Below are 21490 nucleotides of genomic sequence, written 5' to 3'. Positions count from 1 at the left end.
CTGCGATTAATCGACAGCCCTACCAGAAAATTGCACCTCAATCTTGTTCAGACTTCTGTGAGCCAGTTTATCCATCTGTGAGATTAGTATAATCCTGCTTATTTATATCACAGGACACAGTGCAGCTGAATTAACATCAGCAATGCCTTTTGAGATCCTCAAGATACTAAAGACCTGAGTGCAAAATTCTTATTCAACTTGACTTCAGCAGGACTATTTGCATGAGCAAGTGCTCACAAACATAAGGATTGCATTACTAGGTTCCTAGTTCACATAATATTTATATTGCTGCAAAGAGACCTGGTTATTTCAACATTAAGTATTACCCATGGATTTCCCCTGTAACTGATTGTGCAATTCAAATTGTTGCGGCTACAGTTTATAGCAACTCACTTTGCCATCCAAAAATCTGCTGTTGCTTGTTTGCGCTTGTTTAGACTCGTGTTCTTCCTGTTTGTCTGTGCTCCGTCTTTCATAATCTAGGTCATAACTGATTTGTTGACAAAGAGGGTTATTGAGACCTGGAGGATTTCCATGTGTCTGTCTTGTATTACAACTAGGCAATTTCCGGAGTGCAGACTGAGTTTCCACTTTCGTGCCCTCCTTTGCCTTGCTGCGAAAAACAGGAGCAGAGATATAGCCTTATGCAAATATATATTCCATTTGCATTTAGATTAGACAGTAACATACATATTCTGTTCTTAGAAAGTTAGTTGCTTGGATTTGAAGCCCTCAGATATTATCAGTGGAATCTAGATTCGTATGTTTCAAAGCCAGACAAGACCATTAGATCATCTAGTCTGACCGCCTGTGTAACAGGCTAGAGAATTTCATCCAGTTACTCCTGTATTGAGTCCCATTATTTGTAGACAGGGGTGAAAGTAACTTAAAGGACTTAACGGTATGCAGGGTGGCCGGAGTCCTGGGCAAGGTGGCAGGTGGAGGGGGCCGCTCTGGGCCCCCAGAAAGGGGGGGCCTCGGGTGGAAGGGGCAGGACTGGGGCCAGACTTCGCCAGCCAGCCCTTCAGCACTGCCCAGCCCGCGGTCTGGCAGCAATTTAAAGGGCCTGGGGCTCCAATCACTGCCGCAGTAGCGGCTGGAGCCCTGGGGCCTTTTAAATAGCCAGGCCCCGGCAGCTGCCTCTTTTGTTTCCCCCCCCCCCCGCCCCCGCCGCCATCAGCGGCCTTGCTGGTACGGTGCTTGAAGCATTGCCGTGGCAGCACTTTAACGTCGGCTGTGTGCCGGCCCATACCGGCAGCCACTTTCTCTCTGGTACACCATACCAGCCCGTACCAGCTTACTTTCACCTCTGCTTGTAGAGGAGGAGACATTAGGAAGCTGGAATTGCTATGGCTTTAGGATTCAGTATTAGGAAGGCTGACCCAAATAAACACTTACCGCACCATGGGACAAGTTCAGCTCCAGCGTCAATTTGGCTCAGGTCTAGTGAACGTCACTGAACCGCTGACCTAACTGGAGTGGTATTAATCCTGAACCAGGAAAGATTTTGACCTCACAGAGATGGCACAGAGAGATTAGCCAAACACACTTGTCTATGGGTGTTCTAGAGTGTAAAATGGATCTTTGCTTAAAGGTTCCTTTGGGTTTATACAGTTTCCCTCACTCTTTCACTGATGTTAGATTGGAATTTCAACAACCAGACACATATTCTGTTAGTAATCATCAAGTTGGGTTTCCTGTGTAAAGCAGGTTATTTCTTATTATACCCCATTGTAACATCATAGAATCATAGAATATCAGGGTTGGAAGGGACCTCAGGAGGTCATCTAGTCCAACCCCCTGCTCAAAAGCAGGACCAATCCCCAATTAAATCATCCCAGCCAGGGCTTTGTCAAGCCTGACCTTAAAAACTTCTAAGGAAGGAGATTCCACCACCTCCCTAGGCAACGCATTCCAGTGTTTCACCACCCTCCTAGTGAAAAAGTTTTTTCCTAATATCCAACCTAAACCTCCCCCACTGCAACTTGAGACCATTACTCCTTGTCCTGTCCTCTTCTACCACTGAGAATAGTCTAGAACCATCCTCTCTGGAACCACCTCTCAGGTAGTTGAAAGTAGCTATCAAATCCCCCCTCATTCTTCTCTTCTGCAGACTAGACAATCCCAGTTCCCTCAGCCTCTCCTCATAAGTCATGTATTCCAGTCCCCTAATCATTTTTGTTGCCCTTCGCTGGACTCTTTCCAATTTGTCCACATCCTTCTTGTAGTGTGGGGCCCAAAACTGGACACAGTACTCCAGATGAGGCCTCACCAATGTCGAATAGAGGGGAATGATCACATCCCTCAATCTGCTGGCAATGCTCCTACTTATACAGCTCAAAATGCTGTTAGCCTTCTTGGCAACAAGGGCACACTGCTGACTCATATCCAGCTTCTCGTCCACTGTCACCCCTAGGTCCTTTTCCGCAGAACTGCTGCCTAGCCATTCGGTCCCTAGTCTGTAGCTGTGCATTGGGTTCTTCCGTGCTAAGTGCAGGACCCTGCACTTATCCTTATTGAACCCCATCACATTCCACGTCCTGGAAGAAGGGACTACTCTTCCAATTTGTATTTTAATTAAGACTGCAGGTTACACTGAATTGGAAGACAGACCACTGAAATTCTTCTGTTTTCTTTTTTTGATGACCAGCCCTTACAGCAAAGGGAGAAAGGCAATGCTCATGGAAAATTCTTACCATTGATAATCTATTATTAATACCCTTCTTTTTTATGCACGATAAACAAGTTAACTAAACACCACCATCAAATTACTACATGTGATATATTATCAACTAGATGAGAAGAACCAGTGGTAAGTCATTAATTTTAATAAATGTCATGGTGTTCACATTTTCCAGTCTAGTTCACAAAGAGAAATATAGGATTGGGTTTTTAAAAGTGAGTCAGTGGTGGGGGTTTTTTTTAAAGCACAACTGCAGGAAATCTATAATATTTCCTGTGAGTGCTGCTATTTTGCCTATAATGCTACCTAACTAATGCTTGATTTATTGCACATACTATAAAATGTTTTCTATTGCTAGATTTAGAAGTTAGATATTAAGATCTCTCTTTTCATTTTCTTTTTAAGTAGCTAATTCCTATTTGTCATCCAGCTGTCTCTTTTTTAAGGCCAAGGTTTTCAAAAATGGGGGCCTAAAGTTAGAAGTGGGATTTTCAAAGTCACTAGGGATTCAGACATCTAATTCCCATTAGAAATAAATGGGGGTTACAATTTTCAAAAGTGCTTAACGCCTACTTACTTTCAATGGGATGTAGGCTCCTAAATCACTTAGGTGCTTTTGAAAATGTTGCCCTGGGTTTCCACATCTCCTGGGCAGCTTTGCAAACCCAACTCCTAAAGGCCAGATTTTCAGAGTAGATTACGTCCCATTTAGGTTGCTAAATTAAGTGGCCAGCTCCTTAAATGTACTCAGCTTTTGGCAGCTCCCAGTGGTCTCAGTGGAAGCTGGTGGGTGCTGAATACTTTTGAAAACCTCATTTTTTGCTGAGCTCTTTTGGTAACCTGGACCATATTTTGGCATGCAAGGCACCTGATTTTCAAAAGTGCTGAATACCCAGTAGCTCCCCTGGAATTTAATAACATCTGTGCAATCTGAAAATCAGGATACATACTTAGATGTTTACATAGGGACTTATGAGCCTAACATTAAGCACCCACTTTAAAAAAAATGTCTTGGCCCTAAGTACTTATAGGCTACAATTTGGGGTCTTGTTTTTATTTTTATTGTAGTCTTAAACTCATCCAGCATTTCAAATTCCTTCAGTGATGCTTCCTGAAACAAATAAACAATTACATTCATATGCTGTAGAGTTCTTCAGCATCATACTTACATTTTTGGTTTTTCCACCATGCACCGGACGTACTTGCTCCCAATGATTTTTACGATGGTCTCAGTATGTGCATCAGCCCCATAGGGAACATTCCTGACTGAAGACATGATTGGCATCAAGTACAACTATCAGTCTATATATTGTCCATTCCCACTCTCCTGTAACATTAAACAAGATGTCATCACCAACTGCGTTTGACGGGTAAGAGGGATGGTGGGATCGAGTAAGTCACCTCTCTCCATTTATGAACGGAATTGAAAATGGGGTGGGGACAGAGCCTCGACTGGCGTATATTGGTGTAGCTGCCTTGGCTTGGATGGATCTATGCAGATTTACACCAGCTGCCTAGAGTGCTTGTACAAACTCACTCCTACCTGGGTTGCCAATTCAAATCCAAAATGTCTTGAAAGGAATAAATAAATAAACAAACCCAGGTTCTGATCAGCAGTCACGGTGGCAGCCCTGGGAGGAATCAGCTGAGCAAAGATCATATCAGGATGTTTCATGGGGTAGGAGGAGGACGGAATGGTTTTCCCTGGGAAGAAAACTACAGGGCACAAAGGCAGCTGGTATACAGGTGAGGCTCAGCTTCTCAGGGGACCCTGACGTGGCCGTTCCTGAGTCCCTCCCTCCCACAAGCTGTTCGCCTGCCCACACGAGAGAGGAAAGAACAGAGGCCCCGCTGCTGCCTGGCCTGTTTTCGGTGCGACCCGGCCGGGGCAGAGGGGCGGGGAGGGCCTGGGCAGACCCAGGTGGGTCATCCCCAGTGAGACACCTCCGTACCCCCCTCACCCAGCAGGCTTCTTCTGCCTCCCCACCAGGCGCTTGCAGCCCCTACCTGGCTGCTTCTGGCCAGTGGCCGCCGTCCCGCAGAGGCCGCCGAGCCGGGGGAGAGCCGACGGGAGCCCCGCGGCAGCCGGCGCGGGCTACCCCGGGAGCTGCCTGGCAGGAGGCGGCGGCTGTTGCTAGGGGCGCGGGGCCGGGCCCAGGCTGCAGCGCCGCCGGGAGGCAGCGGGAAGAGGAGCTGAGCCGGAGCTCGCGCCGCTGCCGGCTCCCCGGGCCCATGCGGGGCTCGCGCCAGCCGGCCAGCCACAGCGGTGGCAGCCCACCCAATGCACTAGCCGCCCCCGGATTCATACAGATCTGCTCTTGTGGTCTGACCCAGAGCCCAGAGAAATTAAAGGGAGGCTGTCAAGGTGCCTTCCCCGCTCTGAACTCCAGGGTACAGATGTGGGGACCTGCATGCAAACCTCCCAAGCTTACTTTTACCAGCTTAGGTTAAAACTTCCCCAAGGGACAAACTATTTTAACTTTTGCCCTTGGACTTCCGCTGCCACCACCAAACGTCTAACACCAGTTACTGGGAACAAGTCTGTTTGGAAACGTCTTCCTCCCCCTCCTTCCCCCCCCCCCCCGCCAAAATCCTCCCAAATCTTACACCCCCTTTCCTGGGGAAGGTTTGATAAAAATCCTCACCAATTTGCAGAGGTGACCACAGACACAAACCCTTGGATCTTAAGAACAATGAAAAAGCATTCAGTTTCTTAAAAGAAGAATTTTCATAGAAGAAAAAGTAAAAAGAATCACCTCTGTAAAATCAGGATGGTAAATACCTTACAGGGTAATTAGATTCAAAACACAGAGAATCCCTCTAGGCAAAACCTTAAGTTACAAAAAGACACAAAAACAGGAATCTCCATTCCATTCAGCCCAGCTTATTTTCTCAGCCATTTAAATAAATCAGAATCTAACGCATCTCTAGCTAGATTACTTACTAAATTCTAAGACTCCATTCCTGTTCTGTCCCTGGCATCACACTGACAGAGAGAGATAGGCTTTGTTTCTCCCTCCCCCCAGCTTTTGAAAGTATCTTGTCTCCTCATTGGTCATCTTGGTCAGGTGCCAGCAAGGTTATCCTAGCTTCTTAACCCTTTACAGGTGAAAGGGTTTCTCCTCTGGCCAGGAGGGATTTTAAAGGTGTTTATCCGTCCCTTTATATTTATGACAGAGGCTGACGCTGGCTGAATCAGGGCTTGAGGTTATTAGTGGCACTAAATTCAAATGGGAATTTTGGGGTGCACAAGAATGCAGAATCGGGCCCAGAGATAGACCCTCATCCTTGTTATTGAATCCCTGACCTGGAGCAGCATCACTATAAGTCACCAGGAGAAAGCGTTCACTGAGCACACTCCATTTACCACGTGTTGTTAAAAGGAAAGGAGATGAACAGTAGTATCAAGTGAATTAAAAATTAGCCCATTTTAAACCTCCGTTGAAACTGACTAGGTATAAAAAGAAATCCAACTCCTAGGGGGAGGTACAAAAGTCAAAATCCAACACATTTCTTTACAGGCAGTTATGAAAACTGTTCTTCCTGAAAGTTTAATTACAGATCCATTTCAAAGGTTGGATATTTCACACTGGGATGAAGTCTGCCCTGAGTGTGAACAAACACGGATGTTAAAGCCACAATGCAAAGAACACAGCACATTCCAGGTTTTGACAAGCATATACATGTAAGGAATGCACAGAGAGCCAAAGGTGTAAGGTAAGTTTGCAATGGTTTCCTGACAAGTGCATTTTTTTCTTAAACAGAAACACTGACTAGAAGGCACGTTGACTTCCTCCAGATAAGCAGCTAATACCATTGCCATAATAATAGCCAAGCAGACATAACAGATCCCTGGTGCTGGAACTAAGGGGGCTACGGGTGCAGCAACTAGCTTGTAGTAGTAGGAACAAACATCAAATACGTGATTCCACCGTTTCCATCATCAGCACCCTCACTATAAAAATTGTGCAAGCATCCTTGTAACAGATCATTGTTAAAAGACAGTTCTTTCTTTTACTACTGGAACTTTCAGTGCAGCCCAAAGTTATCAAATTAGTAAAATAAAAATGTTGTGAACCCTTACATTACTATGTCAATAGGCCAGATTCCCCCTTGATCTAAGTAGATTAGTATGATTTATTTTTCACAATATATACAGCCGGAAATGGGCCACAACTTGAACCATTTATGCAATGCACCAACTTCCAGACTTGGTGGTTCAGATAAAACAGGATCAAGTTTTGATTTTGCAAAATCAAACCCTAACTGATGAAGTTTTTCAAAACTATATCCAGTCCCAGTTTTGCGCATTTCTAATGTAATAGATGATGACATGAGCAACCAAGCATCTGAAGAAAGTTCATTAGCAATCACAGTTCAGTCCTTTTCCAGAGTGCTGGACAGCAAGTCCTGTGTTTTATAGAGAAGACAGATTCATGAATGACTCTGACTCCCAGTCTCTGCCCTTCAGGGACTGATTCAGTGGTTCTCAACCTGTGGCCCGGAGCTGCGGCCCATGTGACATCCTCAGGGCCATATAGGCTGTATTGGATGCGCCCCACATAACAGTTTGTGAGCCGCATATGGGGCCCACAATGGAAAATAGGTTGAGAACCACTGGTGATTGAATCAGGAAAATGTTACTCTTATTACACTTCCTGTCTGCTAATCCATAGAAAAGCTATGATAACACTATAGAAAAGACATGGCGGGGGTGGGGGGGAGGGGGAATCACATAGGCAGCTTCTGCTATAAAAATGAGGCAACATCCCCTCCCCAGAAAAAAAAATAGGTCATATGCCTGGATCAGCTGAGACAGACCTGCCAGAAAAATATCCGGATCAATTTTAGATTGCAAATATAATAGCATATATTAAGATTTTCCCAGAACACTTACAAAACAGCTTGGTAGCACGCTTTTCCTTTTCCACAAATGCAGCCATTTTTAGTGTTAAGGTCCAATCCATGCAATATTAATTGAAAATGCCTTTGCATCTCATGTCTATTATACATTACATTTGAATGAGTGGCAAGTATGCAATAAAGTGTTTGTAACTATGAAACTGGAAATTGCAATTCTAGTTCTGATCACTGGATGGCACTACAATAGAAATTTCGACCAAAAAAGAAAATCAGATTAGAATTTGATGAAGGCATATGCAATGTGAAATATTGTAATGTAACATTTGATACATTTGCTGATCTAAACTTGATAAACAAAATGGCTACATGAATAATGGGCAATTTAAATCATTTTCTTTTCTGGATTCTTTGTGTATGTATGTTACTACTCCACAGAAAAATATCATGTAATAAAATACTTGGCCCAAAACATATGATTTTTTATTATTTGTCTATGATCATCAGAACATAAATCTTTCTTAATTGAAAGCACTTATATATAAACAATATAATCTACTGTTAGCTCATTAATCCCATTTCAAAAGAATACATCTGTAAGGAGCTAATGTACACTCCAATTGGGCAGCCATTTAGCTTTTTCTATACAAAGCTCATTTTCTTTCACTACAAAAGCACAGAAGTTACTCAGAAAGGTTGCCAAGCATTTGTATTCCTAGAAAATTAAAATAAATTCTATAACAAAATGATAGTTGAATTCAGATAATATTTTAAATACATAAAAGTCTGGAAATTCAGAGGTGGCCGAAACACTGTATTCAGTTATAACCTTTTATAAACCATGAAATCACAGCCTTTTCAGCTTTACCTTGGCACATGTATAGGAATGTAAAGTTGAATGGCAGTATTGATCTGCATATCATTGCTTTTGAAAGTCCAGTTTACCACTTTGATGCTGGTCATGATAATTTCCCACATATATATTTGCTAGAATATTTGGTGGGAATGTTTTGAAAATAAGTATTGAACTTTCAGTTGACAAAATAAAATAATCTTACATTTTACGTAGTACTTTTCTTACTCTGTGTGCGTGTGTGTGTGTATTATATATATCATAGGTGGGATTGGAAACATGGCCCATTATTAAGGCTGCGAGTCTGTCATGGAGATCACAAATTCCGTGATTTCTGGGACCTTTATGACTTCTGCAGCAGCTGGTGCGGCTGGCTCAGGGGGTGCCCAAGCACCCCCTGAATCAGCTGCACAAGCTACTGCTGGGACACTCTAGGGCCACTGCTACCCCACCCCCAGTAGCAGCAGGTCTTGGGCCACCGCGCCCTCTCATCCCCCAGCAGCAGCAGTGGGGGGTCTCAGGCCACTGCACTCCCCCGTCCCCCCACAGCGGGGATCTCGGCCCTCTGCTCCCCCCCCCCCCCGCAGCAGCAGCGGGGGTCCCAGGCCACGCACTGCTGCTCGCCCTCTCCCCCGCCCCTTGAGCATGAAAGATTTAGTCAGGGGTATATAGTACAAGTCATGGACAGGTCACAGGCCATGAATTTTTGTTTACTGCCGTGACCTGTCCATGACTTTTACTAAACATACCCGTGACTAAAACCTAGCCTTGTCCATTATTAAGGTTGCCTGATACTTGCCATCATAAGTCCCCATTTTCAGTTGCTTATAACTTTGGCAAACTTTAACCATTTGGCTGAAGTTTTCCATGCCATGCATCAGCCTCAGATTGATTTAAAAAACAAACAAACAAATATTTTTATTATTATTTTGGAAAATTTCACTTAGAACAGGTCCACCATTTCCAAGAATGAGGCTAGGGAAAAATATGTTGCTTTGACCATGTTAAAAAATTATTGAGACCTATGTTTTGAACTGCTGTAGCAACCCCATGCTTTGACATTTGGCGGTGGGGAAAGGGAGTATTACCCCATTTGCCGTCGATGAAAATCTGCCCAGATTTGTCCGAGTTACAGGCCTTCGAAAGATCACACTTCACACATGCTCAGGAGAGACTTTTCATTTTAGCAGCTAAAATCTCTGAAGATTCCATCCTTACTGAGCATGCTCCTGCCACTTACAGCTCCTAGTGCTGATGACCTGGTTTATGCGCCATCCAGCTGAGCATGCTCTAGCCCAGGGCTCCCCATTTGGTTCTCCCAGCTGGCTCTGGGCTGGACACTGGTACTGAAAGCAGGGAGCCTGTTTCCTCTCGGCTCTCAGTGACCTCTCTGCTGGTGCTCAGGCAACATGGAGGACGAAGCCATTTGATTCCAATGAAGAGGGGGAAACAGTCAAACTGGGGAGAGGGAAAGGAGTGGATTGGGCCAAGGAATCTGGTGAGACTGGGACTAGAGGGGGAGGAGAGCAAGTGTGACTGGGAATTGGTTGGAGTGGACACGGACTGGCTGGGCAAGGAGACTGGGAGCTGGATGCGGGGAGAGACTGGGACTTGGAGTTGGGGAGGGTAATGGGGAGGGGATTGGAAGCCAGTTGGCTGGGAACAGGAATAATGAGACTGACAGAGGAGACGGGGGAGGAGGGAGACTGGGATTAGGAACCAATGCGGGTAATGGTGATAGACCTGACAAGGCATGTGTGGGAGAACTGGGAATGGCTGGAAACTGAGAATGGGACAAAGAGCCGGGGGTGGGGGGACACTGAGCCAAGGAGCCAGGGAAGCAATTGTGGGGAAGGACTGAGATTGAATGAGAAACGCAGGGAGGCAGAGAGGAGAGACAGATCACAAGAGGAGTTAAGAAGGGAGAACTGGGTTTGGCTGAGCCAGAAGACAGGACTAAGTATGGGGAGAAGGAGAGACTGGGAGTAATGGGGGAGACTGAGACTCAGACCACACTGTGCATGCCCTATCACCACAGAGCATGCTCTATCCTTCTGCCGCTCTTGCCCATGCCAGACTGCACGTGTCCTGTTGAAAAATTATTACATAATATCATGTAGCTAACAACTCAATCATAATGCACACGCACAAAGGGACTGAATTCAGGTTTTGCAGCCCCGGCTTCACAAGCATAATTTTGAATGGCAGTTGTGCACTCACAGTTGAATTCGGTATTTACAGTCTGCCTGATGGTTGGTATAGAACAGGTAAAGATGACTACAACGTTCAAATAACCACATCCAGATTAGTGAGCCAGTGAAGAGCTTCAGACCTGGGTTGGTGTAAGTGTGAGATGCCACTAGCAAATGGTCAAACCAGGTGCGGATTGACAGCGCCTATGCCTACAATTCAGGTTGTGGGTAGAAATGTACCTTGCAAAATGGGGGAGTGGGCCTCAAGAATTTTGCCAAATGTACCCTGAAGTATTTTTCACAATGCAAATTTCCCGCAGACGCACAACATGAGATGTGTTTTCTGCTTTGTTTGTGAACCAGCTAACATCAGAAGTTAACAGCTGCTCAGATGATTTGCACACAGTTTCCTATGTCTGCCAAATGAACTTGATTCTTAAGGCAAACAGCAAATTGAAAGGCCTGACTCATTAAATTTTCATATCTGTGTGAACTGTGTCAGGCAGCACTTGCCACAAGCTATCACCTTTGTGGCATATCCTCACACCACTTACAATGGGTTCTCTTTCCAGTGACATTAGATCCAAACAAAAAAATAGAGTGAAATATACAAGAGGGTAGGGCTGTCTAGCAGCATTGTGAAAACCCCCTTTTCCCCTCAAGAAGAAAATCAACCCAGTGGGTTGTCCATTTTTTTTTAACTTTCATCACTTTTAACTGTTCATGTGAACATAAACTGCATTTGAAAATGTTTTTCTGCTATAAACTTTAGGCTCTAATTTCAAGTATATGAAAACGTTAACTGTTCTCAAAAGTTAAAAGGAACGTTCTGAGGGCATCAAGGTTCTTGTTATGCATATGAAGAAACAATTAGAAAGCTATAGAACTATCCACAAACAGGAAGGAAAGAAGAATGGGTGGAGTCATTGGTAATTGGATAGAAGGGTATAGCAAGTGAATGGTATTTTTATTCTCTTCCTGTCATAAAACATGTGTTTTTGTGTTACGGTAAGCTGTTAAACAGCTGCCACATTTCACCCCAGAAAGGGTTGCACTTCAGCAGTGGGTAAATTGATTTGTGTAGGTGCGTATTACACACATATACATAATATATTAAAAGAATATTTTAAGGTTACAAAGTCAAGCTTTCAAGGTAGGAAATGCTACAATGAAGCTTGCCTGTGCAAGCTAAGCTCCCCTTTGAAAACCTGGCCTTTAAGGTGCTGCTTATAAAAAGAATGTGGACAATTTGTAGAAATCCATCTTTTCCCCCTCGAGCTTATTTATAACTTGCTAAGAGTTTTTTTATTTCTTTTAAAGAGAGTTCACTGTGCCCAATTTAAGTCAAATTATCCATACAGTAATTCATTTAAGAATACAACTTCAAGAAACACTGTAGCATAAGCCCTTGTCCTGGGCTGTGGTACAATGATTTACCAACTTTATTGAAAAATAGGATTGGATGAGTCCATTTGCATAAAATAAGAATAGACACAAACCTTTTCCTTAGATTAAAATGAATCTGAACTGATCATTTCAATAGAATTGGGGCTGAATGTTGTGGCTGTCCTCATTTCTTTACTGGGCTAAGTTAAACCCTAGATCCAAACTCTATGGGAAAGTTTGACTCCAGATCTTTATGTTGTATGTTGGACTCGCGTAAATCTAAGAAGTTACTGCAGCTGTGACATCACCCTCAGCCACAAGAAGACTCCTGATAAAGGACAACATTCTTCTCAGTAGATACGCAGCTCACAATGGCCCATAGCAGAGTCAGCAGTGGGTCAAAACTTACAGCAGGGCACTATAATGTGTCATAGCTGTATGGGTGCTCATTAACAGTGTCCCTCAGTGCAGTGTAGCTGCTCACAGGCTGTTCAATGAATTCTTTGTTCTGAAGATGCTTACTGGATCATGCACTCTACAGAGTCATTGTCCCTGTATGGATCCAGAGTAAATTGGATAAGTTATTAACTGTGGATGACAAACAGAATTGCAAAGATGGTAAATCTATTATCCTTTGCACATACTTTTCCTGGGTTAGGCATTGTTCTAAGTGTCCCAATGCCAGACCCTCCCAGTGAACCCCAGGTGACTAAATAAGCCCTCTGCAAAATGGTGTGGCCTGCAAACATCAGCCCAGTTTGCCAGAGAGTTAAAAACAAAGCAACCCAAGCTGTTCTTGGAAGCCCCAAACCCCTGGATATGCAGAAAAGGTGCCCCTGGCAGCCAAAAGTCTACTGATCAGTGCACAAGTAGCCCCAACTGTATCTATCTGCACTTCTTTCACACATGTCCTGCCAAGAATAGTAACTGCTATGAAAAACCCCATGGACCTAGCATTATCAGCATGTTGCCACTGGTTGATCACGAGGGACCACTTAGATTTGTGGACCCAATTAACAGCAGCTGTGATTTGTGTGCATATCTTCCATGCATATGATTATGCCAAACTTTTACTCCACTTCATATGTCCTCATATAGTGTAGGCAGAATGACCTGCACAACCGTTTGTCGCTTTTTGAAGGACCTTTATAATGATGGATGATCAACCTTTTACATCACTCACTAACTTACCAACACATTAGCAATTGTCATTGTACTCCCTGTACAGTAGAAATGGCAAGAGATGAAAGAAACCCTGTGCTGCCACAGAAGGGGTAACTGGCGGGCTGGAGCAGGGCAGTAGAACAGGGCCGATGTGTTTGTTGGACACTGCTGCACAGTTTGCCTGAAAATAGCATATTGAACTGGAATTGCAGGCTGAAAGCACACGTGTCCATGCGTTAACCGGTACAGACTTGCTATCACTTGCGCTGAAGCCACCTAGGGAGACAGCTAATATCCATCAATATTAATGGCAATTGGGCATCCAAATCCCTGAGATAGCTCTGTAAATCTCAGCCCTGATTTCTCTGTGCCTCAGTTTCTCTTTCTCTGTAAAAAGGGACAATGGCACAAACCTGCTTTTGTAGTGTGTGTTGAGATCCTTGGAGGAAAGGGGCACTTTGGGTGCCAAGTATTATCCATTGTTATCTCCGAGTAAAAGGCGATTGAAGAGCAAAAATAAAACTAGAGGGCCAGACTTTGTTGGTGTAAATGGATGAAACGCCATGGAAGTCAATGGAGCTGTTTCCATTTACACCAGCAGGGAATTTGGCCCAGGCATGGAAGATTTCTTAAGACTGCCACATACCTGAAGTTCAGTGATCCTGATCAAGCAGACCAAGGCTGCTGCAGCACTGAAGGATACAGTAGATCTAAGGCAGGGTTTATTGGTATTGATCCTAGCAAGGATAGTAAAGCTGCAAGTATCAACTTTCCTGGAGAACAGGTTTGTGGTCATTAAAAAATAAACAGATTAGATGGTTGGGTTGGTGGAGAAGCACACCAGATACAAAGCATAAATAGGAGGTACAGAAGTACTCTAAAAGGAATTTTAAAATCTGCACCTGGAAATGTTCTGGTTAAAACTAGGGGAAAAGAACACTTAAAAACCATGCCTCTACCATAGCTGTGCTGTGAGAAACGAGGCCCTGTTCCTCTTCATTTCATGGAAAACATTTTGGCAGCCACAGCTGAGATGTCTGAGATGTTAAGGAATGTGCTCTTCAACTCAATCCAGTGTTACTGCATTCCAGTGTGCATTCAGACCAGCAGGATAGGTACAGTGAAGTTCTCAGGCATCAGAGACAGCAGCAAGAAAAGGGGACCTGCAGTGAATGAGAGCGAAAAGTTACCTTTCCCAGACTTGAGACATCTGATGCACAGAGCATATAATAAGATTTTCTTCCTACACAAGAAAGGTGCAGAGAGGATGCTGGGAAGAAGCCACATGGCAGCCCCAGTAACAAATTCTTTGTCTTACTGTGTGCTGAATCTGCAAATTCTTTCTGAAAGAAAGAAGAGGGAGAATATTAATTAATTAAAGAAAAGTCCTCCTTTTCTTTTTGCGGATACAGACTAACATGGCTGCTACTCTGAAACCTGTCAATATTAATTCTGTTACTGGATCTTTATGTAACCCTTCTGCCCGTCAGAGTTGGCAGCAACAAGGGCTGGGTTCAATATCTAGGGGATCCATTCCAATAACACAATGCAAACCGGCTCGAGCCCCTACCCAGTGACCTGGGACAAATATATACCACCCCCGCTGGACGCCTCCAAGAGGCAATACTTCCCCTCTTGCAAGCACCTGGTCTGAGTGTAGCAAAAAGCCTTTTAATAACAGAGAGAAACAATGTTGGGGAAACACCACCAACAGGATTCATAACACAACCCATGAGCAAAAACACCCACCCCAAGCAAATTGGGGCATGCCCCTTTCCCTTTGGTTCTTGAGTCCAGCAACCCCAAATCACCCAAAGTCCCAAAAGTCCAATGACCCAAAAGTCTCTGTCCCGGGTCAGGGCAGCCCCAGAGATCGAAAGTTTATCTGCGGAGCTTTACCTCATCAACCTGGGTGGAGATGGGACGGGGGTAAGAGGCACCTTACATGATCTGAAGCTGACCGCCTCACAGATCCATAGGCCTTTACTCCGCTCCGCCAGCCACCCCACAAACTCCTTCACTCAGCTCCACTCCGCGGCCCGCAAGCAGCTCCCGCCGTCCCACGAACTGCTCCACCAGCCGGTCCACAAACTGCTCCACGTCCCACCAGCAGCTCCCGCTGTCCTACGAACTGCTCCACCAGCCTGTCCACAAGGCACTGCAGCCGTCCCGCAAACTGCTCCACAATATATCTTCAGGCTCCCCCACTACTTAACACAACACTCAGTGATTTCAGCTCTTAGGCAGTTCAGCTCTTTGGTGAATTCAGCTTGTAGTAAGGGAGCCTCAGTGCTGGTGCACTGTTAATCCAAAGTGAGCTCAGCAGCCTGTAACTAGAGGTCTAATGAAATCAAAATTAGCTCTGATAATCCACAGTAGAGAGAGGAGGAAGTGCAATTAGCATGTAAGGCCCTCACCAAGGGGGCCCATGCCACCAAGTATTAATACTTGTCCCCAACCTCTCTCAATTCACAGAGTTTTGGAACCCATGACCCTTGCCTAGCGAGTGCCACTTAGCTGATGGTGAGTCCCTCCATCATAACAAAAGGCCAAGTACAGTTCCAAGCACAGTTCCCATAATCAGGGTAATAACAATTTATTCTTCCTGCCCCAATAACAGAGACACTGGGGATCCCACAGCAGCCAAAGTGACCATTTGGGCAGCTATGGCCTCATTCTAGGCAGGGTGGGTGTGCCTATGCAAATGAGATTGGCCCCTGAAGTTCTTTCCCACAACTTGCCACACCTCACCACCAGATGTCAGGGTGGAGCTCATCCTGACACTGCTTACATCCAAGGATGAGGACAAATGCAAAGTTTCAAATTTTGTGCTATTAACTTGATTTTTGAAGGTAGATACGTATTTTTGAAGATTCAGGTAAAATTTTGAAGCTACCATACCTGATCCACAGAGAGGAAGCATTAGCATTTTTGACTGAGTTGGGAAATCCAGGTTTAATTCCCAGCCTGCCTCAGACTCTCTGTGTGATTTTGTACAAATCACTTAATCTCGCTCTGCGTCAGCGCACCATGTAAAACAGCATGAATAGTCTGTCCTTTTAAATAAATACCCCTTCCCTGAAGAGTTTACAAACCAGGGTGAGCTTACAGCATCTCAAACTAGCAACAAGTCTTATGAGCAATTCACCTCGATACGCAGAGCAACATTTTATGTTCCTTTATGGAGAAAACCAAATTCTTGCTTAAAAGAAACAAATATTGTATCTACTGTCTATTCTCCTTCGTGGGTCAAGACAAAACCAAATTTAAAACAAAACAGCATAGTACAAAAACAGTTTAATTAGGTTAGGAGACAGTCAGCATGAGTACAAAATACCCTTGTGCCAGATCCTCTACAACCAAATAGAGTCCTTTAGGAAACTTGGCATTCCTTCCAGACTGTGTGTCAAGGAGATTCAGAAACTTTACATCAACACAACATGGATTTTCCTTCTACCAAACTACTATGCAATCTGTAATTTTTAACCTCACAAGTTTGAGATTGTACCTTCACATTTGCAGGAAGCAGATGGCTTCGGCAAACTGCCAACCTGTTGTTACAAAAGCATCTTCCAAGAATTGTTTTCTACCCACAGTCGCTAACCATAATTAACCTTTCATATGATTTAATAAACAGAAAAAACATTTGCCATATCAGATTAATAAAGAGAGCTTTTTAGGACACAGGTTTTTTTTTTTTCTCCTCCAGAGCACAGAAGCTGTTGCTGTAATTCTTTTGTGCTTATTTTGATGGCTTTTAAACGATTTAAAGACATAGATTAGTTATAAGAATTAAAAGTTGCACATAGGTGAAGTACTAATAGGCATGCACGGAGTACCCTCTAGAATAAAACAGAATGGCCCTCTACTAAGGCACACGCACTTAACAGTGAGACTAATTATCCAGTGGAACAGCTCACCAAAGAGTGTGTTGGATTCTCCATCACTGGCAATTGTTAAATCAAGGTTGGATGTTTCTCTAAAAGACATGCTCCAGTTCCAACAGGCACTAAAGTGAGGAAAATCCTATGGCCTGTTTTATGTAGGAGGTCAGACTAGCTGATCACAGTGGTCCCTTCTGGCCTTATAATTGATGAAAAAAACGAGAGCTTTAAAACCAGGGTAGAGATTACAACTGCCATCCAAAGGGGAGTGCACAGTGGCACCCCTAAGACACTGCTTACATTTTACACCTTTCCCACTATTACAATTTTTATGCCTCATATAAGTGATAGTCCTGTAGTGTTCTGACCTTTTAAATATTCTGAAACTTTACTGATGGGTCATTTTTGGATGGAAATGTGCTATCTATACACACTGTGGTGTTGATGATAGGCACCTGAGATAGAGATAAGTGCAAAGTATTATTATTATTTTATTATTTTACTAATAAAGGAAAGAAAGGGGTTATCAGATAAGATCTTAGCTCATATTGTGGTGGGAAATTAAATGACAGGAGCAAATAAAACATAGGCATGGGGGATTAAAGTACAACCACCAGATTTCCATGGGTAGATGTTTTGCTTTGGGTTATGATAGTGAGGGCTTTTTGAGGTGCTGAACACAAAGGAAATGTTCACTTGCCTTAACCAATTGCCATATTGGGGATCAGGAAAAACTCTTCCTCCTAAGATACATTGGCTAGGACTTCTTTTTTAAATTAAGGTTTCTTGTGAGCATTGAGTGGGCATCATCCATTAATATGATTATGCCTACTGGAAACTACCAATACAAATTCTCATGCTGACTGCTTGCCCTTCAGAAGATACACCAGGGGCCTCTTTACCAGGCCACAGAATCATACAGAAAGGGTGAAATTCTGTTCCATTGACTTCCAGATTTACACCAATGTAGCTGAGAGATGAATGTGGCAGGAAGTGTCTCTTTAAGCATAGTAGGGGAACCACTGTTGACTGAACATGGTTCTTTTGTTCTCATTCACTGTCAGCATGCTGCCAAAATTAACATGGAACAACTGGGATTGTAAACACTTGGATGGCAGGTTTACACTGTTTTTTTGTTCTGTGTTTGTACAAAGCCTAACACAATGAGGTCCTGATCCATGACTAAGATTCCCAAGTGCAACGATACCACAATAATAAATAACAGCATGAGTTAAAAATGGTTAGAAAGCGTTTTATGCAAACCCAGGGAGAGTCATGTAAACAGATTTTATTACTAAAAGAAAAGCAAACAAAACATCTAACCTAGGTGCTCACTACAGATTTGCTTTTAGAATGTACCACAAATTAAACAAATACTTTACAGACTTTAGGACACTGAGAAATCCTCTTATCTGTAGTTCTTTTTGCTATCCTGGCAGCAGTTTCAAGTCAAGAGGCTGTGTTTAATTGATTGATTGAGTTTAGCGAGAATGCAGTTTTCTCCCAGAGATGTTAAAAAACATTGTTCTAATACAGTATAGTTCTATGGTGGCTTCCCTTCAATGATAGCCAAATGCCTTCTGAACATTATAGAATTTTGCCTCAAACTCACCTATAGAAGTAAATAAATATTCACTCCCATATTTACAGATGAAGGAACTGAGAGATAAAAGCCCACATTTTCATCAGTAGTCTATTTGGGATGCCTGCATTTTTGGATGGTCAGGGAGAGACACCTGGGGCCTGCAGGGTGCACAGAACTACTATGGTAGTCACCTATGCTAGACACCCAAATATCAATGGCTGTTTTTGAAAATTTGTTCCTAAGTGACTTGCTGAAGTTTATAAAGGAAGCCCTGGGCAGAACGCAGACCTCCCTACCCAACATTTTGCCTTACCCACAACATCATGCTTCCTCTCATCCTTTCTTATCAAAATGGAGATTTGATAGACCTTTGAAGGTGTGCTTGCAGAGAAAGACGTAGGATATTTTTAAGTGCTACCAGTTTTGGGAAAAACTTCTGCATTCTTCTTGAGCCACTGATCTTTCCAAGGTACTTATATAGCCCTTATTATTGTGGTATCTGAGCACCTCCCAGATTTTAATGTGTTTATCTCCACAACACCCCAGTGAGGTAGGGAAGTGCTATTATCCCCATTTTACAGTTGGGAAATTGAGGCACAGAGAGGCTAAGTGAATCACCCAAGGTCAAACAAAAAGTCTGTGTCAGAGCAGGGCCTTGAACCAACGGCCTCAAAACTCATGCCTTAACCATCTGTCCTCTGCTCTTCTACCCCATCTTCAGTCACCATTCTGTCAGAATTGGAAGTGGTGAGCGTTGTCACCTCTGGTGATTTTATCGTGATGCTCATGGCATTTGGTGCTTTTCTTAAAGTTCCATACCCTTGGAGTCCTGTGATTATGGCAGAGTCTCAGCTTTCATTAACAGGAGAAGTAAGTTTCTAGCACTCATGATTGTACAGAAAAGCTTTGACAATATGACTCCAAAAGACTCAAACCCCGGAAGGTTATTAGAAGAACCCAACACTGACTCTATTTTAAAATCTAATTCTTTTTAAGTAAATCCCATGATTTTCAGGGGCCTGACTCAGGGTTTTTGAACACTTGCAGTTGGCACCCGCTGTACAAATTGCTGCCAGTGTGCTAAAAATAACTAAAAATGTTCAGATCCAATCAGGTCTTAAAAAACATAGTGGCAATTTAATTTTTACCTCACATTAGCTAAATTAAATCACAATAAATATCAGTGGAAGTATCGCACAGAACATAAAAATTATCCATATGTGCTCTACCCATATGCTGCTTGATGAGCAGTTATTGTGTTTTACTTATGGCCAAGCTGTATAGCAGCAGTCTCCACGCCATGTGGCCATAGTGAGGAGTAGAGTCATCTGTGTGCTGGAGGCATTCGTGCCTCAAATACCACACTCCAGGGTCTGCCTATGCTTCACTGTAACTGCCCATGGTAGCAAGGTTATTACCTATGTACAGCATGTTCATACAGCTGGGTTCCCAGCACTGCAGACATCTTCGGGTTACCCAGTGCATCGTGCTCTGCTTGCCTGCTACTGGAGTTGTCCCTACTGAGTTGGCGGAAGGGACTACTCATTGTAGACAACGCTCCTGTTGGTGGCAACTGCCTGTGGGTACTGGCCCTTCATGAACTTTAAAACACATTTCTGCAAGGAAAAGTAAAAGGAAACTAGATTAAAATAAATTTAAACAAATCAACTGCATTTTGAGATTGTGCTTTAAACCTAGAACACATTGTCACATACATTAATTTGTTTCTTGGGGATTCCAAATGTTGGTGCGTTATCAAGATCAGGGGTTCTCCAAACTGGGGGTCGGGACCCTTCAGGGGGTCGTGAGGTTATTACATGCGGGGGGGGGGGAAGTTGTGAGCAGTCAGCCTCCACCCCAAACCCCGCTTTGCGTCCAGCATTTATAATGGTGTTAAATATATTAAAAAGTGTTTTTAATTTATAAGGAGAGTTGCACTCAGAGCTTGCTATGTGAAAGGGGTCACCAGAACAAAAGTTTGAGAACCACTGATCAAGATAAACTAGATTAATGGTACAGCTCCTTTAGATATCAAACTGACAGCACAACAGCTCCCTATAGGTGTAATGCTCTGCATGTAACGTTGGGTAAATATAGGATGGAAAATGATGCAATGAACATTTCTCGGGGATCATTTTGACTCAAATTGGTTTTAGAAAGTGAATAATTTGTGCTGGTTCAGAAACATCAATGGTGATTTCTGTGTTAGAAGTCAATGTGTTTAAAGATAATTTGATTGGGACTAAGAATTACACATCTCCTTACTGTTTAGCTGCTTCATCTCAAATGCATAGGGTTTGTGGGGAGCAGGTTTGGAAATTACGCACACAGCCAAATTTCTGATTTCCCCTTCACCAGGGCATTGCTGAGAGTTATTACTCTTTTTGAGGTGCATTGCACTCTCCCTCATTTTTGTTTCAAGCAGTGGAATGGCATGTCCTCAAATCCTGCTAATTGGTTTAGCATTAAAATGCAAGGTCATATCACTCTCCTGATTAACCTGAAGTGAAACTGCTTCTAAGGATCGTTTTTGAGGAAAGAGAAAAACTAAAGCATATAGGGGAAGCTCTAGGCTTCTTCAGTAAAATGCATGGGGAACTGCTTTTAGAAAACAGTACTATAGTTTTGTCTTTCATCATTTAAAAAGAAGCACTACAAAGAATAGAGATATTAGGAAGCAGAGAATGTCTTTTTATTTTGTATGTGTCTGGTGCTTGTCACAACTGAGCCCTGATCAGGACTTGCAGGTTCTACCTCAATACAAATATTTAATAAATAATAATAATAGAGGTAAAAACATTTCCATCCCAGTTCTGCCCTCATTGACACTGGAATGCCTCTGAAATTAATGGGGTAGGATTGGTGTAATGGGGTAGAGCCATT

The 21490-nt window shown here is 43.4% G+C and overlaps 1 protein-coding gene and 1 pseudogene across 2 annotated transcripts in view; both read right to left on the bottom strand.

The window, feature by feature from the left end:
- LOC311525402 (uncharacterized protein C1orf87) overlaps nt 1–3968 on the bottom strand; it is a gene marked incomplete at both ends in the record, with an annotated part of 31932 nt that extends 27964 nt beyond the window's left edge. The window contains 2 exon segments of the mRNA XM_084637511.1: nt 394–613; nt 3853–3968. Of these exon segments, the coding sequence (XP_084493637.1) occupies nt 394–613; nt 3853–3968 (336 nt within the window).
- Nucleotides 3969–20145: 16177 nt separating this feature from the next.
- Nucleotides 20146–21490, bottom strand: part of LOC311524960 (FRAS1-related extracellular matrix protein 1-like) — a 128301-nt pseudogene continuing 126956 nt past the window's right edge. The window contains exon 41 of the transcript in view: nt 20146–20223. The product of the transcript in view is annotated as an FRAS1-related extracellular matrix protein 1-like (transcript). The remainder of the gene's footprint in view (nt 20224–21490) is intronic.

This window comes from Lepidochelys olivacea (assembly GCF_965140295.1).
Source record: "Lepidochelys olivacea isolate rLepOli2 genome assembly, chromosome: 8".
NCBI lineage: Eukaryota > Metazoa > Chordata > Testudines > Cheloniidae > Lepidochelys > Lepidochelys olivacea.
Note: the sequence above shows the minus strand (reverse complement) of the source record. Positions and strands in the feature narration are given on the sequence as shown.